Source organism: Nicotiana tomentosiformis, chromosome 10 (genome assembly GCF_000390325.3).
Source record: "Nicotiana tomentosiformis chromosome 10, ASM39032v3, whole genome shotgun sequence".
NCBI classification, from domain to species: domain Eukaryota; kingdom Viridiplantae; phylum Streptophyta; class Magnoliopsida; order Solanales; family Solanaceae; genus Nicotiana; species Nicotiana tomentosiformis.
In genome coordinates this window covers 11,897,789-11,924,084 of record NC_090821.1, presented here as the reverse complement: position 1 = coordinate 11,924,084, position 26,296 = coordinate 11,897,789, and the positions used below count along the sequence as shown (strand labels likewise).

The 26,296-nt window shown below is 39.0% G+C and overlaps 2 protein-coding genes across 6 annotated transcripts; both read left to right on the top strand.

The window, feature by feature from the left end:
* Window positions 1-205: 205 nt before the first annotated feature.
* Window positions 206-742, top strand: LOC138899762 (uncharacterized). Its single transcript, XM_070186451.1, has one exon. It carries the CDS (start codon window positions 206-208, stop codon window positions 740-742), a length of 537 nt encoding a protein of 178 aa, XP_070042552.1.
* A 20,252-nt stretch (window positions 743-20,994) lies between these two features.
* On the top strand, window positions 20,995-25,809 carry LOC104102886 (probable arabinosyltransferase ARAD2). Of its 5 annotated transcripts, none has more exons than XM_009610735.4 (4): window positions 20,995-21,243; window positions 21,524-22,735; window positions 23,694-24,239; window positions 25,192-25,809. In XM_009610735.4, exons 2-3 carry the CDS (start codon window positions 21,764-21,766, stop codon window positions 24,213-24,215), a joined length of 1,494 nt encoding a protein of 497 aa, XP_009609030.1. In that variant the 5' UTR covers window positions 20,995-21,243; window positions 21,524-21,763; the 3' UTR covers window positions 24,216-24,239; window positions 25,192-25,809. The 5 variants fall into 5 exon arrangements, with proteins under 5 accessions (XP_009609030.1, XP_009609031.1, XP_033513770.1 ...); XM_009610736.4 differs by lacking the exon at window positions 25,192-25,809 and adding an exon at window positions 24,442-24,639; XM_033657879.2 differs by lacking the exon at window positions 25,192-25,809 and adding an exon at window positions 24,338-24,639.
* Window positions 25,810-26,296: the final 487 nt, after the last annotated feature.

Sequence of the window (26,296 nt, the reverse complement as noted above, 5' to 3'; positions counted from 1 at the left end):
CCTAAGGTTTTAAAGTGTCCCAGGATGTCTCGGAGCCGTGCCTAGTAGAGTCCTTATTATCGGTGTGTTGTCGACCACATCTATAATTAGGATGCTACATGGGCATTTAGGAATAATACCCTTCTTTCATGTTCTTGATCGTGCGATAAAGTTGGTTGTACGATTGTTCCTCCTTTAACTCCTGCGTTGCTCTAATTTTCAGTACATGGCACCTAAGAAGAAGGCAAGAACTGGCCAAAGAGCCAATGTCACCCCAGGAGTGACAACTGACCCTATAATTAATGATGCGAGTGAGCATCCGAGGAGTGAGAATATTTCTCTAGTTACTACACTGTCTGACTCTACTACAACTGATCAGACCACACCTATCCCTACACCTACTGAAGGTGCAACAATTTCTCCAGCTGATATACCAGTTCCACCTCAAATTCCAGCTTTCGAATCTGGTGTTTCTGATGTTGATCTTAGGGGAGCCATACATATGTTGGCTCAAATAGTGGCTTCCCAGACCCAGAGGTCAAATGTTGCACCCACTTCTTCTAGTCAGCCAAGGGATTCTACTGGTTCCAGGGTGAACAGGTTTCTCCAATTGGATTCTCCAGTGTTCACGGGTACTAATCCAGAGGAAGATCCCCAGGATTTCATTGATGATATGCACAAGACTCTCAGAGTTATACGTGCTACTAAAATAGAGGCAGTGGAATTGGCATCCTACCGCCTGAAAGAGGTGGCATATTCTTGATTTGAACTATGGGAGGAGTCCCGTGAAGAAGGGAACCCTCCGGCGAGGTGGGGTGAGTTTGCTGATGCCTTCATTGATCATTTCTTGCCTGCCGAGACTAAGGCAGCCCGTGCTGATGAGTTTGAGAACTTGAGGCAAGGTAGCCTGAGTGTGTGGGATTACCATATGAGATTCGCGTACCTGTCTAAATATGCTATTTACATGCTGCCCACTATGGAGGCTAGAGTTCGCCGATTTGTGCAGGGCCTTAGTCCCTTGGTAATTAATGAGGCCGCTACAGCAGCCTTGAATTTTGATATGAACTATGAAAAGATGGTGGCATTCGCTCAAGCCACAGAGACCCGCAAATTAAGGAACAGAATGGAGCGAGAGGGTAGTAATAAGGCCCGGTCTACAGGCAACTTTGGTGGTTCTTCAGGTGGTGGCAAGTCAACATTCAGAGGAGGGTCGTTAGGGCCATCACCGTCCTTTTCTCAGTCTTCAGCTAGTGCACCGCCATCAGGGCCTAGTCAGCAGCAGCAGTGGAGCCGTTTCAAGCCCAGTCAGGGCGACAGGGTATCCAATCAGCAGGGTCGTCATGGTGGTAGATTCCAGCGGTAGAGGAAGCCCCCATACCCTAGGTGTGGAAAGATGCACCTAGGAATATGCTACATGGACTTACCCATATGCTACAGATGCGGATTGAGGGGTCATATTCAGAGGGATTGTCGTTCGTCCCGCCAGGGTGCGGGCAGGGGCATGGCACAGCCAGCCAGTTCTGCAGCTACTACATCCGCAGCACCTCCTCCAGCTCGAGGCACTCCAACACCCGCAGGGCGTGGTGCATCTAGGGGTGGAGCACATAGTTCGGGAGGATCCAGCCGTTTCTATGCTATGAGGGGTCGCCAGATTTCAGAGGCTTCTCCAGATGTTGTCACAGGTATATTGACTGTCCAATATCATGATGTATATGCTCTTATTGATCCCGGTTCCACTTTGTCATATGTCACACCTTATGTTGCTAAGGAATTTGGGATAGAACCAGAACAGCTTTATGAGCCGTTCTCTGTATCTACTCCGGTTGGTGAGTCTATTTTAGACACGCGGGTTTATAGGGATTGTGTTGTTATGTTGCATGGTCAAGATACCGTGGCCAATCTTATTGAATTGAGAATGGTCGATTTTGATGTGATAATGGGGATGGATTGGCTTTACTCTTGTTTTGCCAAGCTTGATTGCCGAACCAGAACTGTTAGGTTCGAATTTCTAAATGAGCCAGTTATTGAGTGGAAGGGTGATGATGTAGTGCCGAAGGGTAGGTTTATTTCTTATCTTAAGGCCACGAAAATGATCAACAAGGGATGTATTTACCATTTGGTTCGGGTTACGGACACCGATACTGAGCCACCTACACTTGAGTCCGTGCCAGTTGTGAATGAATTTTCGGGAGTCTTTCCGGATGAACTCCCTGGGATCCCACCAGACAGGGAGATTGATTTTGGGATTGATGGGATGCCAGACACACATCCTATATCTATTCCACCCTATAGAATGGCACCGGCAGAATTGAAGGAGCTAAAGGAACAATTGAGAGATTTGTTAGAAAAAGGGTTTTATCCGGCCAAGTGTGTCGCCTTGGGGTGCACCGGTCCTTTTTGTGAGAAAGAAAGATGGGTCACTGAGAATGTGTATTGACTATTGGCAGCTTAATAAGGTAACAATAAAAAATAAGTACCCACTGCCAAGGATAGATGACTTGTTTGATCAATTGAAAGGTGCCAGGTACTTCTCCAAAATTAATTTAAGATCCGGGTATCACCAATTGAAGATCAGGGAGCGGGATATTCCGAAAATAGCTTTTAGGACACGATATGGGCATTTTGAATTTCTGGTGATATCTTTTGGGCTAACAAATGCCCCAGCAGCCTTCATGGATCTTATGAATCGAGTTTTTAAGCCATTCCTCGACTCTTTTGTGATAGTGTTTATTGACGATTCTTGTATATTCACAAAGTCAAGAAGACCATGTCGATCATCTCAGGGTAGTTCTGCAAACCCTGCATCAGCACCAGTTATATGCAAAATTTTCAAAGTGTGAATTTTGGCTTGAATCAGTCATATTCTTGGGTCATGTAGTTTCTAGTGAGGGAAGTAAGGTTGATCCTCAGAAAATTTTAGCTGTGAAGAATTGGCCGAGGCCTATAACTCCAACAGAGATTCGCAGTTTCTTAGGCTTAGCTGGGTATTACAGAAAGTTTGTGGTGGGGTTTTCTACTCTTGCCTCTCCATTGACTAAATTGAAGCAGAAGACAATTAAGTTCCAATGGTCAGATGCTTGTGAAAGGAGTTTCTAGGAATTGAAAGCAAGATTGACTACGGTACCGGTGTTGACTCTACCAGAGGGTCTAGATGGATTTGTGGTATATTGTGACGCTTCAAGAATCGGGCTTGGGTGTGTATTAATGCAACATGGGAAGTTGATAGCTTATGCTTCTAGACAACTAAAAAAATCATGAAAAGAACTATCCAACACATGATTTAGAACTTGCGGCGGTGGTATTTGCATTGAAAATTTGGCGTCATTATTTATATGGGGTCCATGTAGATATATTCACCGACCGTAAGAGCCTTCAATATACTTTCAAACAGAAAGAATTGAATCTGAGGCAGAGAAGATGGCTTGAATTACTCAAGGATTATGACATTGATATTTTATACCACCCAGGGAAGACTAATGTTGTGGCGGATGCTCTTAGCCGAAAATCTATGGGTATCTTAACACACTTGGAGGAATATCATAGGCCATTAGCCAAAGAAGTTCACCGATTGACTAGTTTGGGAGTTCGTCTTGCGGACTCTAGCGAAGGAGGGGTAATTGTGCAAAATAGGGCTGAATCATCACTTGTAGTGGAAGTCAAAGAAAAACAATACAACGATCCATTGTTGGTGCTATTGAAATAGGGGATTCATAAACATAAGACCATGGCCTTTTCTCTTGGCATGGATGTTGGTACACTAAGGTACCAAGGGCGACTATGTGTTTCAAATGTGGATGGTCTCCGAGAAAGCATTTTGACTGAAGCTCACACTTCTAGGTATTTTGTGCATCCAGATTCTACAAAAATGTATCATGATCTTAAAGAAAGTCTATTGGTGGAATGATATGAAGAGGAATGTGGCGGACTTTGTGGCAAGATGTCCGAATTGTCAGCAAGTGAAGGCCGAATACCAAAGGCCCGGTGGGTTGGCATAAAATATAGAAATTCCAATGTGGAAATGGAAAATGATTAATATGGACTTTGTGGTAGGATTACCGCGCACTCCGCGCAAGTGTGACTCAATTTGGGTGATTGTGGATTGACTCACAAAGTCAGCACACTTTTTGCCGGTTAAGTCTACCAACACAGCGGAGCAGTATGCTCAGTTGTATATCAAAGAAATAGTCAGGTTGCATGGCACCCCAGTTTTTATCATTTATGATCGGGGAGCACAATTCACTGCTAATTTTTGGAAGAAATTTTAGCAAGGTTTGTGTACTCAGGTGAATCTCAGTATATCCTTTCACCCGCAGACTGACGGGCAGGTAGAGCAGACTATTCAGACGCTTGAGGATATGTTGCGCGCTTGTGTTATAGACTTCAAAGGTAGCTGAGATGATCATTTACCACTCATAGAATTTGCATATAACAATAGATATCATGCTAGCATTCAAATGGAACCGTTCGAGGCTTTATATGGTAGGAGATATAGATCTCCCATTGGGTGGTTCGAAATTGGGGAAGCAGAGTTGATAGGGCCAGACCTTGTACATCAGGCTATGGAAAAAGTTAAAATTATTAAGGAGCGGTTGAAGACTGCTCAGAGTCGTCAGAAATCCTATTCGGATGTTCGTCTTAGAGATTTGGAATTCAAAGAAAATGATTGGGTATTTTTGAAAGTTTCCCCCATGAAGGGTGTAATGCGATTTGGTAAGAAAGGGAAATTGAGTCCGAGGTATGTCAGACCATACAAAATTATTCAGAGGATTGGTGAGGTAGCATACAAGCTTGAGCTACCACCTGGGATGTCATTAGTACACCCGGTATTTTACGTGTCTATGTTAAAGAAAGTAGTTGGAGACCTGATAGTCATTGTTCCGGTTGAGACTATTGAGGTAAATGAAGAATTGACTTATGAAGAGATTCCAGTTTCTATTATTGATCGGCAAGTCCGAAAGTTGAGAAATAAAGAAATTGCATCCGTGAAAGTGTTATGGAGAAACCAACAGGTTGAAGAGGCTACTTGGGAGGCCGAAGAAGAAATGAAGAAAAAGTATCCTTATTTATTTGAGTAACCATGTAATTATGAGTTGTGCCTAACTCAAAAAGTATCTTTATTTGAGTAACCATGTATCCTTATAAAGAAAGTTGGTGTTGTTTTGTATTATGTTACGCTGTTGGATTATATATATGCTGTTAGGATGTGTTTCTGGGGCTCTCTGACAGGTGGATATGCCTAATTACAAAGGAAACTGGCGAAATTTTTGAAATTTTAGTGAGTTAGTCAAATTTTGGGTTGCTGGTGTGTGGTATGAAAGACTAAGTTGCATAAGATGTAAATAACAGAATTTGACCCTCATTCGAGGACGAATGATCCTAACCGGAGGAGATTGTAACACCCCAAAATTATTTTAAGTACTTAAGTGTAAGGCCTGGTAAATTTTGCAAAGAAAATAATGTTTCATGGTGCCGAACTAGGCTTACGTGTTTGAGGATTATAGAAGGCTCGAACTTTTTGGGTTGAACAATGCACGAGAATGAAAAGGAAAATTTTTGGCAGAAAAATATAATTCTGCGGTCTATTATGCGACCGCAGAATCACTCTGCGGGCCGCATAATGGCCGCAGAAGTGAGCAGGAGAAGGGCCAATCCGGGGAAATTATGCGGTCGATTATGCGACCGCATAACTGTTTTGCGGTGCATTATGCGATCGCATAACAGTTATGCGGACCGCATACACAGACAGATTTTGGCCAACTTTGGACACCAATATGCGACTGATATGCGGTCCGCATAACCATTATGCGGTCGCATATGCGACTGTAGAACCTGTTTCGGAGCTTCATTTTTGGGTTTTTAAAACCCGACCCTATTTCGTTAAATACATGCTTTGGGTCATTTTTGAGCTATTATCTGATATTTTAGAGTGAGAGAGGGTGCCCAAGAGTGGGAAGGTGTTCTCCAATAATTGTTCTTCAATTCTTGCCCAAGTTTTGGAAGATTGAGAAGGGAAACTTACTAGGTCTTCATCCTAGAAGTAAGATTCTACACCCTAACCCTCAATTTCGAACTTTGTGTAGAAATGGATAATAAGCAAGATAATTTCTGGGCAAGAGGGTTGGTTATTTTACATGCATGTGTTATCAAGGGGTGTAGAATGATTGTTGATCTAAAAATGATAAAGGTTGGGTTGTGGGATGATGGAATCCTCCATAAAAGGATCTTGAAACCTTAATGCACATCTAGTGTTTGATAAAATGCTCAAATGAGCTAGAACCTTGATCATCTTCCTAATTTTGGTTTAATTTGTATATTTCTATAACAGATTGAAGTTGCTAAAAATTTCGGAACATTTAGAATGTAAGGAAGCTCAAGTGAGGTATATTGGCTAAACTCTCCTCTTATAATTGAATCCCACGATATTCATGTAAATTATGCAAGTTTCGAGTGATTCATTATGAAATTGTCTATTCCGAGTAAGATTGGGTTGAACGATATATGTTCAGCAAGCATAACAAATGCTCTATTCATGTTATGTTACTAATTGAGGATGTGTTAAAATATGGGTTGTGCATTAATAATGTTTCGACTCTAAGTCAAGTTCAAATGAAGGCTATTATGCCAAATTTTGTGAAATATCTCTATGTGCATTAGACTCTAAATTGCTCACATGTGTACTACACACTTTGATTTGAATTGTGTTTGTTGTTGATGATGAGGATGATATTTGAAATTGCTAATGTGAGCATGAAATACTGAATATGGCCAACGTGCCAAGAATGATCTTATAATTATGGCCAATAGTGCCAATGAAATGAAAAGATGTGAAAGTATAATGAAATGCGATGATTGATATAAAAAGGTTGATGTCTCAAATAAGACGGCCTAGCCGATCGAGACATGATCAGATACCATGCCGCACACATGGTGGTGATTGTGTTGGAAATTGTAATTGAAATGGTAATTATGGTTGATGTCCCTAATGAGATGGCCTAGCCGATCGGGTCGTGATCGGACTCCGTGCTAAAGACGGTGGTATTGATATCGAGAGAAATTGTGGTTGATGTCTCTAATGAGATGGCCTAGCCGATCGGGTCGTGATCGGACCCGTGCTAAGAGTACAGTGGTACTGGTTTTATGAATAATGGTATTGTGGACAATGGTATATCAATACTAAAAATCTCCCAATGTGAGATATGGGAATTAATTTAAACACTGTCTTGATCCTAAATCGAGGTTTGATGTTAATAAAGGCTTTCATTTATATTATGATAATATTGTTTGTATTAATTGTCATTCTATTAAGAGACTGTTTAGTTATATATACTAGTGCTATTCGACGGTAGTAACGTCCCTTTTGCCGGAGGCGCTGCATATTTAAATGGATGCAGGTGGTTCCACAACAGGACATATTGATCAGTGATAGCAGTACACCTTCTTCCCAGCTGACTTGGTGAGCCCCACTTCATTCCGGGGTCATGTATCTTTTGTACTTTGTGTATTCGGTTTGAGGTATAGCCGGAGCCTTATTGTCGGTATTATCACTGTACTATTCTTTATCTATAGAGGTTCCGTAGACATAGTGTGGGTTGTGTATTGGTGCTGGGAAAAGACAAACTATGTTATGTTGTGGTTGTATTACTTGTCCATTTGAGACTTTAAAAATGATAAAACTATTGGAAATGAATTGGTATTGTAGACATGAATACATTTTCGTTTAATTAATGATAATATGTATTATCTCTATTCGTGGATGAGTTTGGGTAGAATGAAATCTAACAGGCTTGCTCAGTCGGGTTCACTCGGTTGAGCGCAGGTCGCGCTCCTCGATTTTGGGCGTGACAATTTCGGGTGTTGAGGGTGACTTTTCTTAGCACCAAGTCCCCGATGTTAAAATGTCGATGATTGGCTCTTCGATTGTAGTACCTTTCGATCCGCTATTTTTGGGCGGCCAATCGGACGAGAGCGGCTTCGCGTCTTTAGTCCAACAATTCTAGGCCTGTATTCATGTTCTCGTTATTCGACTCCTCTATTGCATATCGAAACCTGATGCTAGGTTCTCCGACCTCGATCGGGATCAGAGCTCCGGCGCCATAAACTAACAAGAACAGTGTTGCTCCGGTGCTGGATTTCGATATTGTGCGGTATGCCCATAGAACCTCGAGTAGTATTTCTCTCCATTTTCCTTTAGCATCGATCAATCTCTTCTTAATATTTTGGATGATGGTTTTGTTGGTCGATTCGGCTTGTCTGTTCCCGCTGGGATGATAAAGTGTTGATAGGATCCTTTTGATCTTGTGATCCTCGAGAAATTTAGTTACTTTGCTACCGATGAATTATTTTCCATTATCACATACAATCTCGGAGGGCATCCCGAATCGACATATGATGTGGTCCCAAATGAAGTCTATGACTTCCTTTTCTCTGACTTTCTCGAAAGCCTGTGCTTCAACCCATATAGAGAAATAATCAATCATAAACAAAATAAACTGAACTTTACCTGGGGCCGACGTGAGAGGGCCAACATGTCTGTTCCTCATTTCATGAAGGGCCATGGGGACAGGACCGAGTGGAGTAGTTCCCCGAGTTGATGAATCATGGGTGAATGCCTTTGGCATTTGTCGCATTTTCGAACGAACTCCCTTGCATCCTTCCCCATATCAGTCCAATAATACCCAGTTCTGATTACTTTGTGGACCAGCGATTCGATGCTGGAATGATTTGCACAAGTGCCCTCGTGAACTTCCCATAGGATGTAGTCAGTATCTCTCGGTCCCAAATATATTGCCAACGGTTCATCGAACGTCCTTCTAAACAGTGTTCCGTCTTCGGACAAAGTGAACTGTGCTGCGTTTGTGCGCAGAGCTCTCGACTCCTTTGGATCTGATGGAAGCTTCACGTTCTTTAAGTACTCTATATACTTGTTTCTCCAATCCCAAGTTAAACTTGTGGAGTTTATCTCGGCGTGACTTTCTTCGATTACCGATCTCATGAGTTGTACGACAGTCCCCGAGTTGAGTTCATCGTCTTCAATCGATGAACCTAAGTCTGCAAAAGCGTCGGCCTTGCTGTTCTGTTCTCGAGGTACATGTTGCAAGGTTCATTCCCTAAATTGATGTAGAGTCACCCGTAGTTTATCCAAGTATCTCTGCATTAGGTCTTCTCGGACTTCAAAAGTCCCGTTAACTTGGTTCACCACGAGGAGGGAATCATACTTAGCCTCTATTACCTCCACCCCCAAGCTTCTATCTAGTTCGAGACCTGCAATCATGGCCTCATACTCGGCCTCATTGTTAGTCAAATTTGTAGTTCTGATAGACTTTCTAACTAGATTACTTGTGGGTGATTTTAGTATGATGCCTAATTCGGACCCCTTCGCGTTCGAAGCACCGTCTGTAAAGTGGGTCCAGACTCCCGAAGATGTACCCAATTTTATCAGTAGTTCTATTTCAACCTCGGGTACGAGGGCCGGCATAAAGTCAACCACGACGTCTGCCAAGATTTGAGACTTGATGGTGGTTCGGGGTCGATATACTCAATATCGTACCCACTTATTTCTACGGCCCATTTGGCCAATCGACCCGAATGCTCGGGTTTGTGCAAAATATTTCGAAGATGAGAAGTTATTACAACACATATTGGATGACATTGGAAATATGATTTTAGTTTTCTAGAGGCGCTTATTAAAGCAAGCGCTAATATTTCTAAGTGTGGATATCTAGTTTCGGCCTCACCTAAGGTCCGACTAACATAATAGACAGGGAATTGCGTACCTTGTTCTTCTCGGATCAGGACTCCACTTACCGCTATCTACGAGACTGCCAAGTACAGGTAAAGTTGTTCGTCCACTTTCGGGGTGTGAAGCAGTAGCAGTCTTGATAAATACCGCTTTAGTTCCTCCAAGGCCTGCTGGCATTCCGGAGTCCATGAAAAAATGCCCTTCTTATTAAGCAGCGAGAAGAATCGGTGGCTCCTATCTGAGGATCTCGAAATGAATCGTCCTATGGCAGCTATCCGCTTCGTCAGCCTCTGCACGACCTTTACATTATCCACTACCGTGATATTCTCGATAGCTTTGATTTTATCGGGGTTGATCTCGATTCCCCGATTGGACACCATGAAACCAAGAAACTTGCTCGAGCCAACCCCAAATGCACACTTTTTAGGGTTGAGCTTCATATTGTACTTCCTCAGTATATCAAAAGTCTCCTGCAAATGCTTTAAATGGTTCTCTACTAGCAGGGACTTAATTAACATGTCATCAATATAAACTTCCATTGATTTTCTTATTTGTTCTTCGAACATTCGGTTTACTAGGTGTTGATAAATTGCACCAGCATTCTTTAGACCGAAATGACATTACATTATAACAGTAGGTACCGTACTTAGTGATAAACGAGGTCTTTTCCTGAGCCTCCGGGTTCATTTGTATCTGGTTGTACCCGGAGTAGGCATCGAGAAAACTGAGAGTCTCGTCGCCGTCCGTGGCATCGATCATACTATCGATATTAGGCAAAGGAAAAAAATCCTTAGGTCATGCTTTATTCAGGTCTTTATAGTCTACACACATTCTAAGTTTGTTTCCCTTCTTAGGGACTACCACTACGTTTGCTAACCATTCAGGATACTTTACTTCCCGAATGGATCCTATTTTGAGAAGTTTGGTTACCTCGTCCTTAATGAAGGCATGTTTGACCTCGGGCTGGGGCCTTCTTTTTTGCTTCACCGGGCGGAATTTAGGGTCCAGGCTCAGTTTATGAGTGGTAATTTCCGGTGGGATCCCTGTCATATCGAGGTGAGACCAAGAAAAGCAATCCATGTTAGCTTTAAGGAAATGGATAAGTTATTTCCTGAGCTCGGGGGTTAACCCCGTGCCCAGGTATACTTTTCGTTTGGGCTGATGCTTGGCTAGTGTGACTTGTTCTAGCTATTCGACCGTTGATTTGGTGGCGTCAGAGTCATCGGGAATTATGAAGGATCGAGGGATCCAGTAGTCGTCATCCTGGTCGATCCCTTGCTTCTGCAATTGGGTCGAGGCCGGTGTTTGTGGTTTCTATTTGGCCTCCTGCTTTCCCTTCGAATCTGATCCCTTCGTTGATGAGAGTTCAGATACCTATGTCACTTCATCGACTGCAAACATCTCCTGGGCAGTGGGTTATTCCCCGTACACTGTTTTGACTCCCTCCGATGTCGGGAACTTCAGAACTTGTTGAAGGGTCAAAGGTACTGCCCTCATGTTTGGATCCACGGCCTTTCGAGCAAGGCGTTGTACCTCATGGAACTTTGTTTCTTGGATGGTCTCGGCCACGTTCACTGGCAAAGTAATTTCACCTTTGGTTGTTTCACTTGCCATGTTGAAGCCATTAAGTACTTGGGCTGCGGGCACAATTTGATCTTGTAGGCCGAGTTGTTCTATGACCCTCGATCGAATAATGTTTGCCGAGCTACCTGGATCAATCAAAACACGTTTAACTTGAATTTTATTCATAAGGATAGATATTACCAATGCGTTGTTGTGGGGTTGTAAGATCCCCTCTGCATCCTAGTCATTGAAAGACAAGGTCCCTTCCGGTACGTAGTCTCGAGCCCGCTTTTCCCTCGTGATCGACACCTTGGTGTGTTTGAATGCAGGCCCCTGAGGAATATCGACCCCTCTAACAATAATGTGGATCACATGTTGCGGCTCTTCTTGCTCATTCTGTCCATTTGAATCTCTGTTCTTGAAGTGGTTTTTAGCCCGATCGCTTAAGAATTCTTGAAGATTCCCTTCGTTGAACAAACGGGCTACCTCCTCCCTCAACTGTCTGCAATCTTCTGTTCTATGACCATGGGTGCCATGATATTTGCACATTTGACTAGGATTTCTCTGGGCCAGATCAGTCTGTGGAGGTCGGGGCCACCTGGTGTCTTTGATGTGCCCAATGGCCGATACAATAGCTGATGCATCAACGTTGAAGTTGTATTCCGATACTCATGGTGCTTCTTTGGGTTCGACATTTCTGTCGAAATCACTCTTACTCATGAGCCCTCGAGAGCTCTATCCTCGATCATTTCTTCTATCAATTTGAACGGGGTTGCGTCCAGGCCCGTTGTTTCTCCAATCTCCACCGTATGGCTGATATCGATCTCTATTTGACCGTGGTTCCTGGTCAATATCCATTTTAACTCTGTCAATGGTCCTGTTTGGATAAATGGACCCGGAAGGAGCCCCCAACTGGTCATCCTCAACCCTAATCTTTGACTAGTATCGATTATGTACATCGGCCCAGGTTACAGCTGGATATTCGATCAAGTTCTTCTTTAACTGTTGTGAGGCTACCCAACTTCATATGTTTAGGCCTTGAGTGAAAGCTTGAATGGCCCAATCGTCGGTGACTGGGGGCAGATCCATACGCTCCACTTGGAACCGAGATACAAACTCTCTTAGCATCTCGTTGTCTTTCTGTTTTACTTGGCAGAGGTCCGATTTTCTAGTCTCGACCTTTATAGCTCCATTGTGTGCTTTGACGAAGGAATCTGCGAGTATGGCAAAAGAATCAATGGAGTTAGGTGGCAAATTATGGTACCATATCATCTCCCCCTTTGATAAAGTTTCTCCGAATTTCTTCAGCAGTACGGACTCAATCTCATCGTCCTCTAGACTGTTCCCCTTTATTGCGCATGTGTAAGAAGTGACATGCTCGTTGCGGTCGGTAGTTCCATAATACTTGGGATCTCTGGCATGCGGAATTTCTTCGGAATGGGTTTAGGAGCCGCGCTCGGGGAAGGGCTTTTGTACGAACTTCTTTGAATCCAAACCTTTCAAAATCGGTGGTGCCCCCGGAATTTGATCAACTCGGGAGTTATATGTTTCCATTCTTTTGTAATTCGCTTCAATTTTCTTCTCCCCCGATTCAATTCTCTTTGTCAGCTCCTCGAACATTTTCAAGATAGCGGGGTCGGTACCTGACTCATTCATATTTGACCTCCCCGGCACTGGTTCGGCCCTGTGAACAACTTCCTGTTGTCGCTCGGGTTCGACCCTACTCGGTGCGTGGTTCTGATTTTGAAGTTGTGCTATTGCAACTTGTTGAGCCTGCAGCATTTCGAATATTATTCAAAGGCTGATTCTGCCTTCTTCGTCGCCCTGTGCATCCTGACCGGCTGATCGAACGTCTCTACGGATGCTTTTTTGGGGGTCGACGCCCAGATTTGCATCCAGGGCAATATGGGAACTGATGTCGATGGGGTCTACAACTAGTACTCCCTCCACGTCAATTGGAGGCACTTCGTTTCCTGGGGCGGCTACGTTGTCGTTTTCGCCATGAAAACCAAGGCCATTGTCGATGTGTGTGGGTACTGCTCGAGAGTTCGACATGTTGATCCTGGAATCAAAAATGCTTACAAGAACAAGTGTAAAGTAGTGTGTGTTATGAAAATTAGCACCAGGTAATCACTATTATCCTTAGCCCCATGGTGGACGCCAAACTATTTACCCTTAAAATCATATAACAATTAAATTTATAAGTTGTTTTAAGGATATGTGATTTCACTTGGCACAAACTGAGAAATATGAAAATTGAAGTTAGAAATTAATTGTAAAATAAAGCAAACCGATATATCATACAGCTTTGGCCCTTGAGCTAGGTTGCCCTCACACCAACTAAGTGTATTATTGAAGAGTAAGAACTGAAATACTGAATAAGAGAGCTTAAGAGAGAAAATATAATATATTGCTTTGTTATACGTGAATCCGTGCTTACAAAATGATTGGAACCCCCTTCATATAGTAGAGGAGTTCTACATATGGTACAATTTTAAATACAGAAGAAAATCTCCTGATTGTCTAATCAACTGGTCTTGACTTGATACATGTCGAGATCTCCGCCATAATCCTCGCCCGTTCACGGATTCCTCGACTTTCTGTTATTCGACTTAGTAGGCTTCATTCGATCTCGCTAGATCTCTATCCTTCTCGGTCTCGACCTTAGCTGGTCTTGATCTCAATCGATCCCTGAATCACGAGCTAGGCAATATTTATTCATGTAACGATCCAATATAACTTGGGATTGAATCTAGGTCTGCCACCCCGGTCTCGATTAACCATACAAAATCAGACAAGCCCGATTTTGACCGTATACAGATAGTCCCCGCATTTTTTGGAGAGTAATGACAAGAAACGATTTGAGCCTTCGATCATGACGTAATCGTCGTGACATAAGTAGCAGAAGTGACCGAAACATCTGGTCGGTACAGTTTCCCAGGTATTTAATGCACGTCAGTCGACGGTCGGCCACTAAACATCGAGTACGAAAAAAAATTTAACTGTTAAAATCAAATTATTTGATCTGATATAAACATCGAGTACGAAAAAATATTTCTTATGAAGAAATTTTTAATAGGAAGTGTTTGTCCTTTAAATAGGTCACATGCGATACAAATTTAGACTAATCGGATTAATGGATTCACAATCGAGATGGTTAAATTAAAAAGACAAATTCAATATTTTTCAATTCTATTATTTATTTTTATTATATATAAATATGCCGTGTTTTCGACCGTTGTTTCTTGTCACTTAATGAAATCTGAAGGAATTATGGACTTTTAGCATCACTCACTAATGCTCTTTTGCGTGGGAAAGATTACGTGTCCTTTAATTGTGTCTTCCGATTCTAGCTGTCTTTTACTCCAACAGACATCACATATTAGCTATTTTAGCTTATGTATACGGTCGAAATAGATTTCGGCTTCCGTACGTTTGTTCGAGTTCGAATGGTAAGCGATCGAAGTGAGAGCTCGAGACGAGTTTCGAGGATAGTACATACAAGCCTCGAGCTCCAAGACCGATCGAGGAATCGACTCGATATTGTTATCGAGCCCATGACCAAATCGAACCGCAAGGCAAGAAGAAGGTTGTCGGAGATGCACCGATCGATTGACACTCACCCCGAATGTCGAACTCGAACTCAAGGCCGAGGGCTCGATCCAATACCGAGCTCGAGCCAGTATCGAGCTCGCAGACAGGAGCCGTTGCAACCGCACTAGGGGAGAGAATCTTGGCAGGAATCGAAGAAGAGACAATTCATCATGGGTTCTCCACTATATATTTTTTATTATAAATAAAGTAACATCCCCCTACTATAAAGAGGGAGAAAATGGGAGGGGATTCTTGTAAGCAGGGGGATACATTGGAAGAAAAGACTACTTCTATTTATTGAAGAATAAATCTCTTAAGCTTGTTTTACTCAGCATACTCACTCTTCTAGTTCAATAATTTATATCCCATTTCTATAGCCAAGAATCTAAATATTTCCACTTCTACGTACGATTTAGGTCAAGTTATATCACATATCCTTAGAACTACTTATAAATTCAACTATATCCGATTTTCCGGGTAAATAGTTTGACGCCCACTGTGGGGCTAAGCATAACAGTGGTTGTTTGATACAAATCCGCAATACGCACCAGTTTACAACTCCGAATCAGCAATGGCGAACCCTCGATTCATGGCTTTGCCTATCGACCACGAAGCCGGGCTTCAATATGAAACCAACAACTTGATACCCAGGGCCGAAAGGCCACTTAACTATGTCACTGAAGCTCGAGTCGAAGTACTTGAAATTTGAGTCGAAGTACCACTAGACGTCAATTCACAAGTGGCTCTTGAGGCGAACCAGCGTTCCGAACCGAAAAAAAGTATTCAGGGCGGTACTCGATCCGTAGCTCGAAACGCCCATAACGTGGATGAGATCGGAGTCAGCTTACGGATGATCTTCGAGATGTTACAAGCCCAGCAAATAGCGATAGCTCAGTTGCAGCGCCAGACTCAGGTACAAAGCAGACTGGAGCCCGATCCGCTTCGGGCCCACAGAACGGTGCCAGCCATAGTGAAGTCAAATTATATTTAAAAACAATTGGTATGGCTTGAAATATTATTTTTTAAAACGTAAACAAATTATTTTGAAATGGGATTATTTTTTAAAATATGATATAATTTAAAAATAAAAGAATAAGGTATTTTTGAAATTTTAGTAGAGAGTTTTTAAAATTATTATAATAGAAGTCATATCATGGATAAAATCAAGTACTCGAAATCTTATGAAATATTTACATAAATATCCGACCAGATTTATTGTTTACTTTTATAACTGATATACCGACTGTAACACTCCTCAAATCTATAGAAGTTTAAGCACTCGCTAAATATAGAATTAATTTTTTTTAATCTTAAATTATACTTCTATTACGGATTTAAACTCTTGTGATTGATTTTTGAGTTACTTCTCTATTTATAAAGAATTGGATATATAATTACGGGAATATTAATAATTTTAATATTATTAATTATTGAAAGTGGGTATTATTAATTATTAGTTAAGTGAAAATAAAACAAAATAAATAAATAAAAGCAATAAAACAAAAATAAGGGGGGGCAAGCCTAAAAGCCCATAAAGGGTTGTTGTAACCAAAAAGGATTGAAAATCCTTATACGAGAACAAGCATTCTGTTCATTCTCACGAACAGAGTACCACGGGCAGCTTACTCACGCAGGCAACAGGAAGTTCTAGATTTCTTTACAAATAACTAATTCTTGTACTCAGGTATATAAAAAATTTTATTCTCAATTATTATACAGTATAAGAATTGGATAGTTAATTACCTTCTTTCTCTGTATCAACAGTAAATTTCATGTTTAGGCGTGAAACTTTGAAATTAATTCAAATGCACTGGTTATTGTAGAATCAATTATTTGACGGGTATAAATTGGACTGGGGCCTACGTATTGACTCAAGGAGTTTTGAGGTGAGTTGATATAACCCGTTACTAAAGTGGTTTAACTCACAAAAGCACGCATACAAGATATTTGATGAATTGCTTAAAAGAGTTAATATGTACTTAATTGGAGCGAATGAGCACCTGTTGACTTAGAATTGTTCTAGTTAAAGTTTAGATGATTTATTCTAATATATTAGCAAACAACACATAAGTTTATCACATAGAAAGAGAAACAGAAGAATTACTAGTCAACGTTGTAACTCGAAGGACCAGAAAGCAAGCCAATTTCATTTTTAATTTAACTTCCGTAACAACAAAATGAGTTATCATGTGAAAAAGGAACCGTATACACCAAAAGATTCTATGATACTTAGTTACTCCAATGAACATGCATGTCCTATAGATAAATACCATGTCTTTAGCGTATTTTCTTGTAATTCAAAACAAATAAATAAATGCAATTGAATGACAGTACTTCTTGCAACATCTATCAAGAAACTAATATAAATATTACGAAGACCAGAAATTCCCAAAAGCTACTACTTTGATTCATTCTTTGAAGGTGTAGAGCTGTTAAGTTGCTGCTGTGTATGTTGTAAAGGCCGTAAATTTTCAGATTTTTGTGTTATTCTTATATGCCATTTTCATGTTGAAAATTTATGAAGAAGCAAGAATCTTTAGAAATACTTTTGAATGTTTATTTTATTCTTATATCATGCTTTACATTTAAGGATGCCAGCATGAGTATGTATAGGATGTTCCAGAAAAGATTTAGACTTGAAAAGTCACAAGAAGAAGTTTTAGAAAGAAAAGATTTTTGGGAGTTTCCTTTATTCTGAGAAGGGGTCATCGTCCAGGCCGAGGGTCCTGACCAAGGCGTTGACTTCCTGAAACTACTTGTGCCAAAGTAGGGAGCACACGAGCCGAGGGTCTCGTTATTGAGAATTTACTTAGCCAGGCTAAGGTATGATACATGAGCGCTGAGAACCATGAAGCGAGTGGTACCTCGTGGATTGGGCCTATTCGATCAGGTTGGGATCGAACCCGTGCCAATCACATGGTGACTAAGACAGAAATAGGTCAGGATAGTTGGAACTCCCAAAGTATAAAGTGATGTATTTTTTTTTAAAAGAAAAAAAGAAAGAAAAGAATTTCTTTTAGAATATTCATAAACTGCTATTATGCAATTATTTTAGAATTGTTCTTATAAGCTTTATGTTTTACATGCATTTAGAATCTTTGCTTGTAATGTATATGTTATTAAAGTTTCGTCCCCTGTCATTGAGACTCACTGAGTACAATGGATGGTACTGACGTTCTCTTTTGGGAACCTACGTTGGTCTGCGGTACAACGTAGGAACCAGTTTTACAGGCGAGCAGGTTACGTGTTAGGACTTCCCTCACTTCCAGTGCTATTGGTGAGCTCCGCTTTTGTTCGTGGAGTACTCCTTAGAGTCATCTTTATTTAGCTATTTCTTTGTTCACTTAGAGAACTGGCCAGGAATTCTCATGTCCTGAGCAGTGCGTCAGTTTATCAGTAGAGGCTTCATAGACACAGTCGGTGGGTTAAGATTCAGATGTTTTTGATAATAACTTAGCAGTATTTCAGTAGTTACTACGAATAAAGTTTTGGAGTTGATTTATTTTAAATATTTAAATTAATCAAAAGTATTTGGTTAAAGTATTGCCTTGTTGCATATAAAGTTTGAAGTTATAATAGATTTGATAAGCACAGATGGTTCGCTCGGTCATATTTAGTGATCGGGTGCCGGTCACGGCTTGTTCAGAAAATAGGTCGTGACACCGATAACACACGATTATACACATATTATATATGAACTATATATAAATTATATATCCTTCAATTTTTTTTAATTTAAGTGGTTGAGTGAGCACCTATTTAGGTTGATTAGATAAAGCCAAAAGAAAAATACGAAAGAATCAACTAAAGACTAAAAATAGAAATAAATTTCTTATGGACTTTTCTATTAAAACTCATCCATTTACGGCGAAATAAATTATTTTTTTGTAAAAAAAGAAAGACATAAAAAATAATATAAAAGAAAATAAATATAGAAAAAATGTATGGAAAATCTAATAACCAGAAATAAGAGATGACAACGAATTGTTTCTTATGTTTCATCTTTGTTGAGTATAAAAAATTTGGAAGCTGATCTCATCGATTTCAAATATATTTTTCAACTCAAATACAAAATTATAAGATAAGTATATCTTAGAATATTGTTTTTAATTTACATAGTGTGTTGTTTTAAAAATAATTACTATCACTAACAAACTGATATGATATTCGAATCTGAATTTAAATGCAATTTGAGTAGTTTGCATTGACGTTAAGCCAAATATGGTGTCGAGAAAAAATATTACTTGGAAATTTTAAGATAATATATGCAATGTTATATAATAACAATCAATTAATTAACATGTAACAATTCAACGAACAAAACCTATTCAAAATTCAAAATATGTGGCTAGAGACATTATTAAACTCAAGATAGAGTCATACTGAAATAAAGTTTCACCGGCTAAAGCATCACTTAAAATTTTAGATAGCCGATTAAAGTGTTTTTAAAATTGAGGATAATATCTTCACTTGCATCATTATAAAGATAATCATTATTGAAATATATATAAAGTTTTAGAAATTGAATTCAAAATAGAAATATTTTTTGAAAGAAAATAACATACCAAATAAGAGTTCAAGTCGTAGTAAAAGAGTCACGTCGTAACCAAAGAGTCGTTCATATTGTGTCAACCTTTGTGCTTTGCTATAAATACAAGTTATTATTTCGCTTCATGATTATTTTTATGTTCCAATGACACCAATGAGAATGGTGTGGAAAACAAAATTATCACTACGACATTTGAGAAAATATTAGTCTTTTTTCACGTAGTGTTTCTTAATTAATATCGAACGATTATCTATAATTATCTAGAAGGTTTAAATTTTAAGTTTATTTACATATAATTCAAATAACTCAAATATTTAACATGGTTAGTGTCAAATATCAAAATGGAGTCAGACTGGAAAAAATAATTCACTGGCTAAAGAATTATTTAAATTTTTAGATAGCCTGAGTTTTGAATTAAGTATAATATTTTCACTTACATTATTATAGAAATAATTATTATTGAAAAATAAAGTTTTAGAAACTGGAATTTTAAAATAGAAATAATTTTTGAAAGATATCAACATACCAAATAAGAGTTCAAGTAGTAGTAAAGAGTCAAGTCGTATCCAAAGAGTCCTTCATAGTCTTAACATTTGATTGTTTTGCCATAAATATGAGTTACTATTTTGTTTCCTGACTATTTTTACGATCCAATGACACCGGAGAAAATGATACCAAAAAAGAAAATAGAATTATAACAAGGAGATTTGAGAAATGGTTAATCTTTTTCATGTAGTGTTTCTCAATTAATATCCAATGATTATCTATATTTATCGAGAACGTTTAAATTTTAAGATTATTTATATAGAATCCAAATAATTCAAATATTTGATATGATTAACGTCCGTGCGAGTGCTAATATTAATAATGTATTTAAAGATACATGTCATATATTCATTATATCATTGGAATCATATGCCGGTGATGACAACGTAAATCCTACTCAGAAGGTCAATAGGACCCATCACCCAAAAATAATCAAGATTAGTTTACCTTTGATCAACTGCCTGTGTTCTGACACGTAATTCCTTTGACTCCGTAATCTCAAAGGAACCTATTACCAGAAAGAAACAAAAACCTCATCATGTGTTATTACCGTATTGGTTAAAGCGAATCTTGTCTTCCCTAATAAATCAAATTTACGTTAAGGTGTGTCAAAATATATAAAAGTAAATATATCAAGAAATTAAGGTGAGTCAATATATAGTATATACACAGAGGCGGAGCTAGAGATTTAAGTGTGTGGGTTCTAAATTTTAAAATAAAATATTACTTCTAGGGGGAATCAAACCCCCATCTTTTCCAACAAACCCATAACCTTTACCGTTGAACCAAGACCCCTTTTGTTACTGGGTTCGGCAGTATATATTTATATAGATTTAATAAATATTTTAATACAAATACAGAATTCTGAAAAAAGTTATTGGATTTGCCCGAACCCGTACCCATAACTATAGCTCCGCTCCTGTATATACATATATAATTTATTTTTTTATCTAGCTACACAATATATTTTCTTCGCTAAGGATGTCATTTTACACCTCCGCCACTGAATGGCGGTGTGGGTAAGGCACAAGAAAAGTAGAGGTCACAAAAATCAACTACACCAGCTGTTACTTCATTCTTAGTCCTCTCCAAAAGTTGCAATTTTTAACATGGACATTAATTAAATCAAATGGGGTATTAACTTAGAGTATATTAAAGGCTATTAAAAGAAAGCTTAAGGAATATATTTTGTACCCAACAATCCCAAGAATCGGTCCTTTTAAGCCTGGAACTGGTCAGACTAACCATGTGAAAGTACTATCAACTTTACCTGGTACTCCTCTTTCAACTTTTAGCTGAGTATTTCCTTTCTTGAATATCTATGAATCTTGATGACCCTTATTAGAATTAAATATTCGGTTTTGCAAATCATCAAGATTCATGTTTTTCTTTTTTTCTCAATTTGGGTTTGGTTTTTCTTGTTCAGTAGATCATAAAAGGTAAATATAATCTGTTTTTCAGCTGACAAAGTTTTTTTTTTTATGGCTTTTTTAATTCTGCAGCTAATGCATGTCTGATAAATCTTGCTTCCTTATTTTTCTTTGGTATTGCAGGTATATATTAGCTTCTTCTGCAGTATAAAAGCATAAATTCTGGTTAAAGATTCAAACTTTATGGATTTTAGGAGCTAAATTTAGGTGGTGAAAAATCTCAACTTTACCAATTTTGGTTCTTGGAAAACCTTGAGGGGTTTATGAAAGTAGTTAGTGCCTGCTGAATTTGTGTGAATGAAAAAGCAGATACTAATTTTTCTTATATCAGTATTGTTGGCATAAATCTCTTTAGCTTAAAAAATGTCATTGTTTCTTGAAAAGAGCATGCTAGCATCCAGGTTTCTATCTTGTTTAATAGCTATTTCGGTTTTCGTTTTGGTAGTTTCTTCATTGTCCCTTCTTCAATTTGCTGACAATTCTTTCATACCAAGATCAGTGTTTAGGTTAATTCTTGTTAATACTACTTCCCTTTACTCGACCTCGAGTGTCACAAGTGGAGAATCTAAAACCCCTTTCTTGACCCCTGAAACTTCTTCTGAACAAAGCTTGAAAAGCCAAGAGGTAGCGTGTCAAACATCCAGTTCCAGCAACAGTTCAGCTGGAGTAGGAGTTAATAAAGCTTGTGACGCGAAACAAGCTCTTCTTAGGGTGTATATGCATGACTTACCCCCTGAATTTCACTTTGGGCTATTAGGTTGGAAAGGAAGTGGGAATGAAATGTGGCCTAATGTTGGTATACAGGGTCAAGTACCCTCATACCCTGGCGGCTTAAATTTACAGCATAGCATCGAATATTGGCTTACACTTGACCTTCTATCTTCAAATATACCAAATATTACTAGACCATGCACTGCTATTAGAGTGCAGAATTCAAGTGAAGCCGATGTGATTTTTGTGGCTTTTTTTTCGTCTTTGAGTTACAATCGGCATTCTAAGCCTCATGGGAAGGAGAAGGTAAGTCTAAATAGAATACTACAGGATAGAGTGGTGGAATATTTAAGAAGTAGAGATGAGTGGAAGTTAAAGGGTGGGGCGGATCATCTGATTGTCGCTCACCATCCCAATAGCATGTTGGTTGCAAGAAAGAAGTTGGGATCAGCCATGTTTGTCCTTGCAGATTTTGGAAGGTACCGAGCTGAAACAGCAAACATTGAAAAGGATGTGATTGCTCCTTACAAACATATGGTCAGGACATTAGATGCTGAGAACTCGCCCTCTTTTAGACAGCGTGATATATTGGTTTATTTCCAGGGGGCAATTTATAGGAAAGATGTAAGTTGCATATCTTCTTTTGCCTACATTTTATATTGTTGCTTGTGTTGCTATTTTCAGGGCAGATAAAATTAAATCTATATCTAACTATAACATAGCCTGCATTTAGTCGGTGCACCCCAATCTACTTAACAGCAGCGAAAATTGAGTACTATTGCCAGATAAATTTCTACATATCCTCTTATTAATTATGGTAAAACCTTCACTGGAAATTACGAAATCAATTTGAAAGAATAAAGTAGCAGCAGTTTTTCATTTCAAACCTTTGTCGTCCTTGAATCCCCTATGCTACTTAAATTGTTCATGGTTCACAAATAGCATGCACCATAATATTCTCTTGCCTGGTACCTCCAGACAATAGCCGTTTCTATGTTGTAATATTGGAATAGTTGAGGACGTACAGCATTTAAGAGAGGAACTGAAATTATTTCTTTCTTTCTATCGCTCAAGTATAACAGATTTCTCTCTTTTTCTCCTTTTTTGTTGACCTTTATTAATATGATGATAACCTACACAAACCCTACCACCAACCCCTTCCCCCGGAGTCAACGTTGGCCATTCCCCATTTTACTCCCTTGGTTCTCTTTTATCCAAATATGATAGATTATTAAGATTTGAATATCGTGTTTGGAATTTGGAAGATGTCATGGATTTAATTGTTTTAATAGTTTCAGGACATTGTAGATCTAATTTAGTTCTAAGGTTATCAAAGAAATTCGGGAAGAATCCCATGATGAGCTGTTGGTACTGTCAGTAGCTCCTCAAGAAAGAAGAGATATAGGAACAGAAGAAGCCAAACAGAAAAATGAAGTTATTTATTATGATTTTGAGATGTCACTTAAGTAACAAAATTGTGATTTTCTTGTAAACGTCATTTTCAAGCTTGAGAATAGGAGCTTGATCGTTATGCTGTTGACCTGAAGTACATGATGTCATTTCTTTGCTTATATAATACCAGGGTGGAACAATCCGTCAAGAATTATACTACCTTCTCAAGGATGAAAAAGATGTACACTTTACCTTTGGGAGCATCAGATCAAACGGCGTCAGGGAGGCTGGACGAGGAATGGCCTCTTCAAAATTCTGCCTGAATATTGCTGGAGACACTCCCTCTTCCAATCGCCTATTTGATGCCATTGCTAGTCACTGTGTTCCTGTAATAATTAGCGATGACATTGAGCTACCATTTGAAGATGTTATAGATTATTCCAAGTTCTGCATTTTTGTCCGTTCTTCAGATGCTGTAAAGAAGGGTTATCTTCTGAACTTTCTTAGAGGAATCAAGGAGGATCAATGGACCAAAATGTGGAAAAGGCTAAAGGAGCTCACCAAACATTTTGAATACCAACATCCATCCCAACCTAATGATGCAGTGGATATGATTTGGCAGGCAATTTCAAGAAAATTGTCATTTATACAACTCAAGGCTCATCGCAACAACAGATACCATAGTTCACAGCTGTTCCTCAAGGACCGCTAGTTCTAATAGGAGATCAGCTGCGAGGTCAGTCTCGATTCTTTAAGAAGTACTTGCACTATGAATATATTTAACTGTTTTGTGCCATTCTTAACAACTCCTTGTATATTATTTTCATTATGAAGTTGCATATACAAGTTTATGGCTCTTGGATTGTTCTCTGGCAGAGATGTTTTATTTACAACCAGAATATTACCATTGATGTAAATGGAAATTAACTCAAATGCAGAGTGATACTTTGTCAGCAGAGAATAAAGGAAACCAACAATAGACAGTCTTGACAATATGTTACTATCGTAAGCATATGCATGAGATGAAGAAAATTGCGCAGTAGAAAAAGGTTCAGAAAATTCAATGTAATTCATCATACATGCAAGAATTGCTGATGTTTGAAATTAACTATTATGCGCATGGATATATTTTTCTATTTTGCTCTTGTTCTAGCTTTACATAGCATATGAAGTTTCTGCATGCACAAGAGGTGATGATGAGTTTAACCAACCTATATAGTTGAAGATAACATTTTGCTTGTTCATGACAGCAAGATTGCAAATCCTAATCTATCTGACAAGAAATATGAGGTTCTGCATTCTTTCATCTTCTGCTTTGAATAAAGACTGATATTCAAACAACAAAACAATGATAAGTTTAACAAAACCTATGTAGTGTAAGATAACATTCTGTTGTGTATCACAATGAGCATGACAAACCTAATCTATTTGACTATGGTTCTTGCTTTACATAACATATGAAGCTGCTGGCTGCCCTCTTTCATCGTCTGCTTTCAAATAATGACTTATACTCGAACAAAATGTTCTGATGAAAAAAGAAGGCAGCCATTTCCTTCTTTGCTCTTGAGTATTGTTATGGTTTCATCTTTGCATACTCTGCGAAGATCGTCAACACCTATTGTGGATGGGGTCTGATCCTTTTTTCACACTTCTTTTGCTCGATTGATTTGGATCAAACGTTATTGCAGGGGCAGGCGCTATATTCAGCTGTGTGTGTAGATCCTGCATGTCAACAGCCTTTAGAATCCGAGAACTTCTGAGAAAAAACAACTTGCCTTCTCCCCATCTGAGAGCAATATCTATACTTCCCAGAGCAGAAACCATCTTTGGTTGAATATTTAAGAACCCAATACAAAGAATTAGAACCATCACCTTACAGGAAGAACAGCACATATTTCTTCACTTAAAGAGGAATAGAAGAGAGAATAAGTGCTTTGTCTGTGGCTATACTCTTGCATTATATCTTCCTAAGGAATTTATATATAAACTTGTGTGTCATCTTTAATGGGATTTGCAAAACTAAAGGTACTAAAGCAGGGAGGGACCCAGGGCAAATATCTTAAGAAGTTCAAGATTCACCTCAATCATGAACCTGCTATGGAAGCAATAATATAAGGCTGTTTTAGAAGACACTGGCAGGTTTGAATAGAAAGTTAAAATTGGAACCATTCTTGGGAAGACAAGAATCTTAACATTTGTTCCCCACATCCCTATCATTTGTCTTGTTCTTTTGGACCAAACAATGACCAATCCAGTCTGTTTGAACTTTATGCCAACTCATCTGCCACCTCATCAGATTATGCTCACGGCTTGCTTGCTCTTGATTTTTGAACCTCTTAGCATTTTAGCTTTGCTAACATGTTCAGCTAATACATTACTCCCTCCGGTCCATTATAAGTGAGCTTTTAGCCTTTTTATTTTGTTCTATGCTATTTTTATTTTGAAATGAAATGGCTTAATTGCGAGAACATAAGTTTTGAGGCGGCAAAAGAATGAGAATAACAACAGTTGCAAGAAAGGCAGATAAAGTAGAGGTATTGGACAATGGGAGGAATAGAAGCCTCTTCTAAAAACAAGACAAATCCAAGGACTTGCTTTATGACTACTCTTACTTTAGAATTCCAAGCTCTTCTCTCCATGCATCAAAATTGACAGTCTTGGTTTCTTGTGCTTAATGGTTTCCCTTTATGCCTCTCTTTTTGTTCCATCTTTAGTAAAGATTTTGCAGCCTCACCTTATTCAAAATTGGTAATTTTGGACCTCCAACTCATTCTTCTCATTCTTCTGTACTTC

Excerpts from the sequence above, each read along its gene's own strand:
- LOC138899762 (XM_070186451.1), top strand. The coding sequence starts at position 206 with ATGGCACCTAAGAAGAAGGCAAGAACTGGCCAAAGAGCCAATGTCACC.
- LOC104102886 (XM_009610735.4), top strand. The coding sequence starts at position 21,764 with ATGTCATTGTTTCTTGAAAAGAGCATGCTAGCATCCAGGTTTCTATCT. Across the intron at positions 22,736-23,693 it reads GGGCAATTTATAGGAAAGAT|GGTGGAACAATCCGTCAAGA; the intron begins GTAAGTTGCATA and ends ATATAATACCAG.